Source organism: Aphanomyces invadans, assembly GCF_000520115.1.
Source record: "Aphanomyces invadans strain NJM9701 unplaced genomic scaffold supercont1.3, whole genome shotgun sequence".
Lineage (NCBI taxonomy): Eukaryota > Oomycota > Saprolegniomycetes > Saprolegniales > Verrucalvaceae > Aphanomyces > Aphanomyces invadans.
The window spans coordinates 2,041,709-2,052,749 of NW_008580148.1; the positions used below are offsets into that span (position 1 = coordinate 2,041,709).

Here is an 11,041-nt window from a genome sequence, read left to right on the forward strand (position 1 = left end):
TACCTCGATGTTTTGTCTTCTCGGGGATGTTTTTTAAAAATATATAAATATCAATAGGAGTGTGAAGGACTTAGACTTGCGCAGTAGAAGGAAGGCAAGGACGATGAATAGGTCGAATGCGGCCATGGTCGCGCAGCTAGGAACTGCGCGGTGTCGGCGGATCTCAGGATTCCCCTAACACTTTCAGTCGGTGGTGGTCGACAACAACGTCTGCACGAATGCCATCATCCACACTGTGGCTGTCCCCGAACCTGTACCCCGCCCTCAAGTACGTTTGTCGTGGAGTCGTCCCATCATGGCTGCTCGAATCTGCACCGACGCGGCCGCAACATCCAGTTCTCGTCCGATGCGGCATGGCGGTGTCGGCCAGTCCGCATACAGTCCGCTTAATCTTTAACGCCTGATGCCTCATTCATGCAAAGGTGAACGCCCACCCTTTGCGCTTCCAGTCACCCCACACGTTCACACTGAAGAACGGATCCGATGCAACCTTCTCCCACCCGACCAAGTTGTTGCCAATCCTTGGACTCGGCAACCGAGCTCAGCGTGTTGTGATCGCAACCGACGTGCATTGTACTCGTACTACGTTGGAAATTCTTGTCGATCGCTCGTGTTCACATTCGGCACGGTGCTGCTGCTCCTCGTCCCAAACGACATTGGGCACCAGAACGCGGCGACTCTTCCCATGATGCAAGCCCAAGTAGCGCGCGACCTCGTCGGCGGTGTTGTGTCCATATGAGAGTATGCGTACGATGTGCATAAGTCGGCGAAGTCTTGTTGGCGGAACTTGAGGCAGTGCGACACACTCGCGTTCATGGTCGCGATAGGCAACCACGAAGTCGAGATACACTACAGCCACAACATGAACCGGTTCCAGCTCATGCCAGCGATTGCGGGAGACTAGCCCGATCAATCTCACGTGCTAAACAACGGGGTATACGCTGGTAACGTTAGGCTCGTTTGCTTTGTTGTCGTTTGCACAGAAGTCTACGTCAAGACGAACTTGAAGGGCCACGAGTTTGTCATCAGGCAACTCGAATGACTGCAAGAGGACTTGGTTATCGCCAGCGCGAAACGAACGCTTACGCCGAGGAGCAATGTGGTCGTCCACCGTCCGCTGACTTGTACCAGCGACGGAAACTGCGATGCACCTGCCAATCTCCTCAGATATACGTTTAAAGATCTGAACTACGACATGGACGTTGATCTGTACTTGTGCGGTCACCTGCACAACATCGAGCGGATGTGCGACGTTTACCTTGGGACATCACAGAATCAATCCTCGTACGTCCATGCAAGCGTTGACGCGGCAGCTTAACGTGTTCCCCGTGCGGAAACCATTCGACCGGCCGCCAAAAGCGCACGCAGCATTTCGCAACACGACCTTTGGCCTCAGTCGTCTCGTTGTACACAGCGCCATGCACGTTCAATGGCAACAGGTCGAGTGCGACCCGGTGAACGCTGCTGCATACGTGGTCAATGGCCACGTCGTCGACGGCATCTGGCTCGTACACAAACGGCACGGGAGCTTACGACCGCTCCACCTTAACCGAATCAACCTATTTTCCATGCATGATGGGATCTCCACGTGCCTCGTCGCCGCTGCCGCCGCCAGAAGATCCGACCCCCCTCCGATCGCTCCTGTTCCACGAATTTGATTGGTCGGGACGATACTATAAAACCCACCAATCGGGTGCTCCCAGTTGGTCATATTGGGCAGCAACACGCAATAATGGAGCGCTACCAGAAGCTCGAGAAGGTCGGCGAGGGCACGTATGGCGTCGTGTACAAGGCGAAGGACCGAGTGACGGGCGAAGTGATCGCGCTCAAGAAAATCCGCCTGGAAGCTGAAGACGAAGGGATCCCGAGCACGGCGATCCGGGAAATTTCGTTGCTGAAAGAGCTCCAACATTGCAACATTGTGCGGTTGTACAACATTGTGCACACAGAGCGGAAGCTCACGCTCGTGTTCGAGTACCTCGATCAAGACTTGAAGAAGTACTTGGACGTGTGCGAGAGAGGTCTTGAGAAGCCCATCCTCAAATCGTTTCTCTACCAACTGCTCCGCGGCATCGCATACTGCCACCAACACCGCGTCCTGCATCGGTATATTTCCGACTTTATCACCGATCTTGATGTGACCTCTTCATGTAGCGACCTCAAGCCGCAGAATCTCTTGATCAACCGGGAAGGAGAACTCAAGCTGGCCGATTTTGGCCTCGCGCGGGCCTTTGGGATTCCCGTGCGAAGCTATACCCATGAAGTAGTGACGCTGTGGTACCGGTCCCCCGACGTCCTCATGGGCTCGCGGTAGGTGTTTTGCATCATCTGATTGAATCAAGCATATATCAAATTGCACGTAGAAAGTACTCGACCCCTGTCGACATTTGGAGCATTGGGTGCATATTCGCCGAAATGTCCAACGGCGGGCCGCTCTTTGCTGGCACATCCGAAGCCGATCAGCTCGACCGCATCTTTCGCTTGCTTGGTACTCCATCGCTGGACATCTACCCGGGCTTGGTCGATTTGCCAGAATATAAGGTTGGTTCTCCCCCATCAACCCGAATGCAACTAGCTAACGCGCCGTGACCAGCCCGACTTTCCAGTGTACCCATCGCCGGCGTCGCTGGCGCACCTGGTGCCGACCTTGGACGACGACGGTCTGGACTTGTTTCAGCAAATGCTCCAGTACGACCCCGCCAAGCGCATCACGGCCGCCGATGCCCTCAAGCATCCGTATTTCACCGACCTGCCCCTGTCCCATCACCACGCTACCTAGGACGTTTTGTAATGATTGTGTGTGTGTGTTACCCGAGTGCTGTTGTCGGAAAAGCGGAGGAGAATATCTAGTCAAGATGACTATGGACGAAACGAACGAAACGAAATTTTCCTTCGAGAGCGCTCTACTGGGGCGTTGTCGCCGTGAGTTGGGAGCGCAACGCGTGGAGCGTCGCGATGCTTTCCGTCAAGCTCGCGATTTCGACAACCGCGGCCTCGATGCGCTCAGCGTCCTGCGCTTGGATTTCGTCGGGCACGCGGGTCGTGTACAGCGCGTCGGTCACCTTGGCGTGGAGTCCGGCCTGGGTCTTTTCCGCCTTGGCCAGACGCTTGGACAACCGAGCCAGCTCCGCCTCGACGCGCTCCGAAGTGTTGGCAGTTGCGCGCAAGGGCATCCACACTAGCACATACTTGTTCATGAGCCGTACTCGACATTGCCACCTTGCAAACACACCTTGGCAGGATGTCGAAATCGACTGGGACAGGTATGCGCCGTCGGATGGCGCGGTCGCGACCAAGTGGACGCCAGTGCGGCATTGCGAGCGTACGTCCTATAGTTTAACAAAACGAGAGTGAGAAGAACCACGCAGTCCGACTCACCGCCATGTTGCGCTGAAGGAGAGCGGTCAGAGCCACGTCTGTGCATTGAATTGTCAAATTCGAATCATCGGGCCCGTTGCTAGCGAGAGCATGTCAGCGGTCGAAAGAGCCAAAATCGAAAGGCGTACTCGTCATGGTCGGGCACGAGGGTCTTTCGGGTGTGTTTGAGGGACCGCATGGCGTGCATGACATCGAGCACAGCCTACAATCAAGCCATCGCGATGAATCCCTTCTGCATGTCACGTATCGTCGAAGAGGCTGCAAAATCGAGCAACACCGTTTCGCACGCATCCATGATCAAGTCTGCCCGCTCATGCAGCTCGGTAACTACCTGCATGCTCTCTTCAGCATCGAGATCTCGCCAAGCAGCCGCATCTTCCTTGGACGGAAACGAGGCCATCGCCAGCGATTCCGCGCGGCCATCCGCCGCCGTCAAGCGCTGCCTACAGCACCATCGAAGCAGTTCAGGACGTTCGCCCAAGGGGCCATGGGCGAACGAACCACAGCTCTTCTGTGACGAAAGGCATGAAGGGATGCAAGAGTCGGACGGACGTATCCAAGCAGTGGCGCAACGTGGCTTGCGCGCTTTCCCGCCGCTCGTTGGAAGCGCCGCCGTCCGCATCATCCGCCTGTCAAATCGAAATTTTCGTTGGGCACGCATATTCAGCAAGTTCGGGCGCCGACTACCGTCGCAGTGTACAAGACGGGCTTGGAAAATTCAATGTAAACATCGCACAGGTCCTGCAAAAAGAATCGCTGGGCTGCTGTCGCGCTGGCCGCTAGTCGGAACGATTGAAACCCGTCATGCGACTTGGCCACGGCGTCGGCCTGCATGCAAACGCCACGTCTGTTAGGACGATTCATGTCGTGGAGACCAAATGTACCATGCGGCTGAGAATCCACCGGTCGGCCAGACCCATGTGTGGACGGTGAACATCCAAGGTTGGTGCATCACCGGCAGACGGAGGAAGGAGCGGCAACGCGTAACGAAACGCGTTCCACATTTTATTGCAAAAGTGACGTGAGGCCACAACGCGCTGCAAGTCCATGTTGATTTGCCGTCCTAATCCACGGCCGTCGGTCACGCCACCAAGACAGTGGAATGGATGGCTTGGAAGAGGGAGTCGGCCTCGTTTCTACCTTGAGCCAAGTACAGCGATAGCGTGAGGCGCAGGGCGTCGGTACCGCAGCGCGGAATCCCCGACGGAAACTCTTTTTTCAGGTCTTTCTCGGCGCGAACGAGCTCCTTCGGGTCCAAATTACCTTGCTACGGGCACAAAGTTGAATCGACAATGCATGTGATGGATGCATATTGGGTGACTTGTACTTGGAGGTCATGGAGGAGGGTGGGGAGGTCAATCCCTGCAATGACATGCAGCGGATCGATGACGTTGCCCAGGCTCTTCGACATCTTCCGACCGCTCTTGTCCCGCACCATGGGGTGCAGCCACACCTTGTCGAACGGCTGGCGGCCACTCAACTACACGATGTCGTTCAAAGTGGGACGGAATCCTGCGATGACACGCCATACCTCGTGACACAGCATACTCATGCGCGCCACCCAAAAGAACAAAATGTCGGCACCAGTCTCCATCACGTTCAACGGGTACATGGATTGGATAGCTTCGGGAACGTTGTCGTCGGTCGGCCATTCCTGTGCATGGGATCACGCACCCACAAACACATTGCGTTCGGCAGCCGTACCAGAGCCGAGAGCGGCAGGAGCGCGGCGCTGAACCACGTGTCCAACACGTCTTCGTCTTGTTTGAGCGTCATGGCAGGTTGGTCTCCAAACTTTTCAATGGCGAGCCGACGCGCCTCCACTTCGTCCCTCGCGACGACCCATCGCTCGTTCGTCAACGCGTCGTCGCCGCCGTCGTCGCTTCCGTGCCAATGCACACGATATGCAGGGATGCGATGTCCCCACCAAAGTTGCCGCGACACACACCAGTCCTGCACGTTGTCCAAAAAGTGAAACCACGTGCGCTGCTGCTGGACAGGCTCCAGCGCCATGCTGCTGTTTCGTACTGCCTACACAACTCTCGTCGACTACCGAGTCGCTTAGCTAGCATACCTTGGCGGAAGCGGCGGCCATGTTGGTGCAATTCACAAACCACTGCGGCAACAGCGTCGGTTCGACGACATTGCCGGATCGCGAGCAAAGTGACACGGATGTGGGGTGGTCCAGCTGTTGAATGTGAGACTGGGTGGCGTGCAGGCACTCTACACACTCACCTTTTCGACGTACAGCTCCAGCTCGTGCAACTTGGCCACCATGGCGGCACGAGCGTCGAATCGATCCAAGCCGTGGAAATCAGGAACGTGGGGCGTGACCATCTTGGCCTGTTTGTCCATCACGACAACGTGCGGAAGGTTGTGGCGCTGCGCACAAGCCCAATCGTTGGCGTCATGGGCCGGCGTGATCTTGACAACACCTGTTCCCAAGGCTGGGTCGACCAGGACGCCGTCGAGAACGATGGGCAGCCGTTCATTTGTGAACGGGTGGACGACGTGCTTCCCATGCAAATGGAAGTACCGCGGGTCATCTGGGTGAATTGCCAGCGCGACATCGCCCAGGATGGTCTCTGGTCGTGTTGTGTCGACTTCGACAAACTCGGCCGTGGCCCCGTCCACCTAGACCAGGCAGCAATGAGACATCCACCGTGTTTGATGAGAGATGTTTTACTTTGTACTTGAACCGATGCATGACGCCAAACTCGACCGGCTTGGCATGGCCTGGAATCGGCAACAGTGTTCGCTTCGTCAACGGCACTGTGTCCACTTCGATGTCGGAGATGGCTGTTTGGAGCGTCGGGCACCTGGACACCGTCACACATGCGCTGGCTCATTAAGAATGTCGTACCAATTCACCATGCGCCGATGGCGGTACACGAGTCCTTTCGCATGCAGGCGACAGAACGCGTCGACGACTGCTGTAGATCTGGCACACATCGCATGTCGTGAATAATCCAACGATGCAAAGGATCACCTTACCGCTTCTCGTCTAGCGTGAAAAACGTGTGGTCCTTGTTTAACAGAGCCCCCAAGCGCTCTAGCTGGTTCAAGATGCGGCTACCGTACGTTGCGTTCCAAGCGTGCACGTGGTCTAGAAATCCAGTGAGACCACGTCACAAGGGGGCGGTGCACCAAGAAATGCAGTGCGGCCAACGTCGTGGCGCGTCAATTTTTGCTCCTTCCACAGCTGCTTCTCCACGACACTTTGCGTCGCGATACCGGCGTGGTCGAGGCCAGGAATCCAAAGCACCTCGTGTCCTGTCATGCGATGGTACCGTGCCAGCGCATCCTGGATCGTTACAGTCAACGCGTGTCCGATGTGCAGTGCGCCCGTGATGTTGGGCGGCGGCAGTAACATCGTAAAGCGCGGCGCATTCGCGTTCTTGTGTTTGGCGTTGACGAGCTGGGTTTCCCAGAACGCTTGCCATCCGTTTTCGACTGCCTGTGGATCATACGTGGACGCCATGGGGTCCACATGCACGCGCTGCTTGATGTTATCGGGCAATGACGACAAACTGCGGGAGGTTTGCATGAACTGGCGGCCCTTGGCACGCCTCGCCGCGTGCCATGCTCGCATCAGCATTTTCCGCCAAGCGATCACTTTGTCCAGGAATGGCAAAATCCAAGCGATCCCATTGGCCCAAGACCAGCCAATCAAACACGAGGACAGCTCATTTGATCGAGGAAACACAATCTCCGAAGCGGCCGCCGTCGCAGGGGACGGAGATTGACCACCATGTAGCGCTGTGCTCGCGACATGCCACCGGTGCTGGGTGTGCTAAGTGCTTTAAGGTATGAGCGTGCATGTCCCATACCAACTCGACAACTCGGTCCATCGATCGTGGTGACAAGGGAGGTATCGACAAGGTCACTACCTCGGTTGACTTCCATCTCACGTCATCGGAGTTCGAGCAATGGACTGTATGCTCCCGCGCGTCGAAGTTCATGGACAGTCCAAACGGGGTGGTGTAGGTGGGAACGCGGTATGCAACAGCCAAGCGCCGTTTCAGAAACGCTTCAGTTGGAGTAGAGGGTGGCGAAATCGCCTGCCAGGATGGAGCAGCTCGAGCAGCCCGGAGGATTCAATGTTGTGAGCGCTCCGGACAAGAAAACCCGCGAGCATCAAGCAATGGAGCTGTACCAAAAGGTACATGACGACATGATCTCGCTTTTAGCACGACCAACTAATGTCGTCTGCAGGGGGTCGAAATCGCCCATGGGTCGACGTCCACCGACGACAACCTGCGCGCGATCGAATTCTTCAGCATGGCGATATCGATTCGGCCTAACCACGCGCGCTACTTCCTCGCTCGGTACTACCCTGCAGTTGCACATGTACTGGGCAATTTCTCATGGATCAAAACTATTCCATGCCTCCAGTGGCAACAGCCTCAGAGCAATCAACGAGCACGAAAGCGCCATCCACGACTTCGACATGGCTATTGAGCTAGACAGCTCGTGCGCGTCGTACTACGCGACGCGGGGCTTGTGCCACCGAAAGGTAGGATCGGACCGCACAATTGCATGACACATTTCGTTGGCGGCAGCTCGGCAAGGCTGCCGATGCCCTTATCGACTTCACTCTCGCCATCGAACTTGATGCAAAAAAGGTGGAGATATTTCACGTGTAAAACGTGAATTCGTTGGTCCAATGCCAATGCAGGGCAATCACTACTTCAATCGAGCACTTGTGTTGTACGACGCTGGTTACTACGCCGATGCCATTGTCGACTTCACGAAATCCCTCGAAGATGCATCAGGAAGTGCCACCGGAGCCGGTCGAACCGAATTCCGCGCGCTGCATAGCCGTAGCAACTGCCACCGCCGCATGGGCAATTTCCGTACGTCGTACATGCACGCGTAATTGCCCCTCATGTATCTCCAGAGATGTGCGTGGATGACATGCTGCAAGCCATTAAGTTGGAGCCGAGAAACCCCGTGGGGTACAATGCGCTGGCGCAGTGCTACATGGAGGTACCGTTAGCTGACTTGAGGCGAAATTTCACAGGGCAACATCGCGTTTGTCCAGTTTGGCGACGTCGACAGCGCGATCAAGCATTTTACGGCGGCCATCAATCTACAGGATACCGTCCCCGCCTACCTGAACAACCGTGGCCAAGCCCTCTTTCGCCAGGTAAAGTCTCTCGTGGTCTGACTTTTATGACGTGCCAACGTCCCAGGGCCACGAGTCGTTCCGTGCGGCATTGATCGACTTCAACGCGGCTGTCAAACTGGACGGGAAAGATGCCCAGGCTTACTACAACCGTGGCCTGGCGCGGCTCGCCATTGCCTTTGTTGATATTGAAAAACGGGATCAAATCGAGTGGACCCAGGAAGCGAAGGACGTCATGGTCGATGTCGAGGACTCGGACGATGAATCGAATTCCAACCCTGCCACACGGTGCGTAGGATTCCAACCGTGTTGCGGTAACTCCATCGCGGCGGTGTTGTGGTTTGTGTCGACGGCATGGTCACCATGGGGGTGTGCAGGACTGCGACTCCATTGACTCGCACACCCTCGGTCACCATCAAGCCCGCTCCAGTTGCGACTCTACATCCCTCGAAAGACGGGAACGATCCGAATCTCCATGACAACGCTGAGAACGCCGGCAATTCCACAGCGAGTACGGGCATCATGAGTGTCGACGAGCAACTCGAGGCGGCGATTGCCGATTTCGACATGGCGTGCTCCCTCGACCCCGAAAGCACGCGGTATTTGTACGGCAAGGCGATGGTGGTTCACCTGACGACACGCGACAACGAGGCAGAGGGAGCCAGCGACACACTCGCCGTGCTGCAACTGGCGCTCGACGTCGACTCCCACCACGTAAAACAGTATTGATGTCAGCCCTTGGCTGACAGGGACGATTTATTCGTCAATCCCTAGGTGGCGTCGAGGTTCCATCGCGGGTTGCTCTTCCACGTGCAAAAACAATACGACAAAGCTGTCGACGAATTCACGACCGTGATCACCGAGATCCCGACCGAACCGAGGTTTCTGGAAGCTCGGGGCCTCGTCTTCCAAGAAATTCATCTCCACGACCTTGCAGTTGAGGTATGCTCCAGGCAACATTCAAGAACGTGGCCAGTAAAGGCACCGCTCGTTGTGCAGACGAGCTGAGACGTGTCGTGCTAGGATTTTACCAGCGCTATGGCAGTCCATCCTTCGCCTCCGCCTGCGCATTACCTGTATCACCGCGGAGAAAGCTATCTCCGATTGCACAACTTCCAGCAAGCCGTCGACGACTTTACGACCGCGATAGACATTGGCGGCGAGACACCCGCTGTTCTGAACGCGAGGGGCCTGGCGCACAAGGCGCTGGGCTTGTATGAAGCAGCTATCGCCGATTTCTCGGTAGACGAGCACCTCGTCGACAACCCAGCATCGCCTTTCATTTTGGTCTGGATTCTTGTAGAACTGCATTCGGCTGAACAAACGAATGGCGGTGTTTCGACTACATCGAGCACAATGCTACTTAGACACACATTTGTTTGAGGAAGCGCATGGGGATCTGAAGCTCGCGATTCGCCTGGCCCCGACAGACCCCAGGTGCGTAACCTCGTTGTACTTCTCGTACAACAAGCGCACGGCTGACCACAGGTGAATTGCGCCGTAGACTACTCTACTTTGATGGGGTGGCGCTGTTCCAGCTAAAAGCGTACAGAGACTCATTGGCTAAATTCACGACGGCCCTGAAATGGACGCCGCCTGAGGCATGCCTGAGTGACCTGTACGTGGCGCCTCACCCAATCTATCCCGATCGAGCTCAAATAGGTATTACCACATGGGACTGGGGCACGCCAGCGTTGGCGAACACATCCAAGGCGTCGAGTTCTTCACGCGAGCCATCGACCAGGTACGACATGGCGCATGCATTCAACTGTTCACGGGCAGCTTGCCACAGACGACAAGTCGCCAACTCAAGACCAAGTACTTGCACGAGCGAGCGAAAGCTCTGCAGCTGGAAGGATACTACGAAGAGGTACTGACCAGGTCGCCCTGCGGGGCGGACAAACATATTGCCATGGCAGGCCATCGCGGACTTTACCCAAGTCATTTTGCACAACCCGACCAACGCCCATGCCCACTTTCGCAGGGCGTTTGCATTCAAATCCGTTGGACGTGTTGCGGAAGCCGCGGCCGACATTGAAACCGCCAAGCTGCTTGACCCGACCAACCCCCACCTCATGGTCAACTACAAAAACCTCCATGACACAGAATGCATCGTCCTGTGCGTCCCCGGTCATGAAGTCGAATATTAGTCGGATCATGACCTCCCATAGCAAACAGTGTCCTGTTCCAGACTAGTCTATTACTGTCGTCCAAGCATGGCATCGTCCCTTCCGTTGGATCTCTTCTTCCATTTGTCTCGTCCAGCGCAATAGCCAGCTCTTTTCCATGGACGAGCTGCTCCATGTGGCCAACAGCATGACCTGCAAGTAGTCGACTTTCGGGACTTTGTCGAGATTCTTCGGAACGAGTGCTTCGTGCTCAAGCAAGGCCCAAACATGTACAAGGTTCAAATTTAAGACCATGTCTAGTTCTCGACACGATGCGAAGCTGGTGTGGCTTCCCCAAGTCCAAACCGGGGATCGACTTGCCAGCAGCACGCCGACAAGTCGATCCCCGGTTTGGACTAAGGTGTGG

At 56.0% G+C, this 11,041-nt stretch overlaps 4 protein-coding genes across 6 annotated transcripts; 3 read left to right on the plus strand and 1 right to left on the minus strand.

The window, feature by feature from the left end:
• Window positions 1–68: 68 nt before the first annotated feature.
• H310_02283 (hypothetical protein) lies at window positions 69–952 on the plus strand. Its single transcript, XM_008865733.1, has one exon. It carries the CDS (start codon window positions 404–406, stop codon window positions 737–739), a length of 336 nt encoding a protein of 111 aa, XP_008863955.1. The 5' UTR covers window positions 69–403; the 3' UTR covers window positions 740–952.
• A 711-nt stretch (window positions 953–1,663) lies between these two features.
• Window positions 1,664–2,815, plus strand: H310_02284 (CMGC/CDK protein kinase). Its single transcript, XM_008865734.1, has 4 exons — window positions 1,664–2,106; window positions 2,155–2,310; window positions 2,364–2,541; window positions 2,594–2,815. The coding sequence occupies exons 1-4, from the start codon at window positions 1,733–1,735 to the stop codon at window positions 2,777–2,779; spliced, it is 894 nt and encodes a 297-aa protein (XP_008863956.1). The 5' UTR covers window positions 1,664–1,732; the 3' UTR covers window positions 2,780–2,815.
• A 22-nt stretch (window positions 2,816–2,837) lies between these two features.
• Window positions 2,838–6,992, minus strand: H310_02285 (valine-tRNA ligase). Its single transcript, XM_008865735.1, has 18 exons — window positions 6,526–6,992; window positions 6,373–6,484; window positions 6,242–6,319; window positions 6,065–6,197; window positions 5,614–6,012; window positions 5,453–5,566; window positions 5,083–5,409; window positions 4,910–5,032; window positions 4,706–4,858; window positions 4,519–4,645; window positions 4,263–4,441; window positions 4,066–4,206; window positions 3,880–4,007; window positions 3,710–3,821; window positions 3,507–3,580; window positions 3,379–3,457; window positions 3,233–3,329; window positions 2,838–3,178 (listed from the first exon to the last, which is right to left on the minus strand). Exons 1-18 carry the CDS (start codon window positions 6,974–6,976, stop codon window positions 2,904–2,906), a joined length of 3,102 nt encoding a protein of 1,033 aa, XP_008863957.1. The 5' UTR covers window positions 6,977–6,992; the 3' UTR covers window positions 2,838–2,903.
• Window positions 6,993–7,253: 261 nt separating this feature from the next.
• On the plus strand, window positions 7,254–10,735 carry H310_02286 (hypothetical protein). 3 transcript variants are annotated; one of them, XM_008865736.1, is made up of 17 exons: window positions 7,254–7,314; window positions 7,366–7,540; window positions 7,594–7,706; window positions 7,774–7,894; window positions 7,941–8,003; window positions 8,057–8,234; window positions 8,279–8,367; window positions 8,423–8,527; window positions 8,574–8,794; window positions 8,884–9,220; window positions 9,281–9,481; window positions 9,530–9,748; window positions 9,810–9,943; window positions 10,011–10,124; window positions 10,169–10,250; window positions 10,299–10,376; window positions 10,426–10,735. In XM_008865736.1, exons 2-17 carry the CDS (start codon window positions 7,448–7,450, stop codon window positions 10,654–10,656), a joined length of 2,379 nt encoding a protein of 792 aa, XP_008863958.1. In that variant the 5' UTR covers window positions 7,254–7,314; window positions 7,366–7,447; the 3' UTR covers window positions 10,657–10,735. The 3 variants fall into 3 exon arrangements, with proteins under 3 accessions (XP_008863958.1, XP_008863959.1, XP_008863960.1); XM_008865737.1 differs by having other exon boundaries at window positions 9,281–9,448; XM_008865738.1 differs by lacking the exons at window positions 7,254–7,314; window positions 7,366–7,540; window positions 7,594–7,706 and having other exon boundaries at window positions 7,747–7,894; window positions 9,281–9,448.
• Window positions 10,736–11,041: the final 306 nt, after the last annotated feature.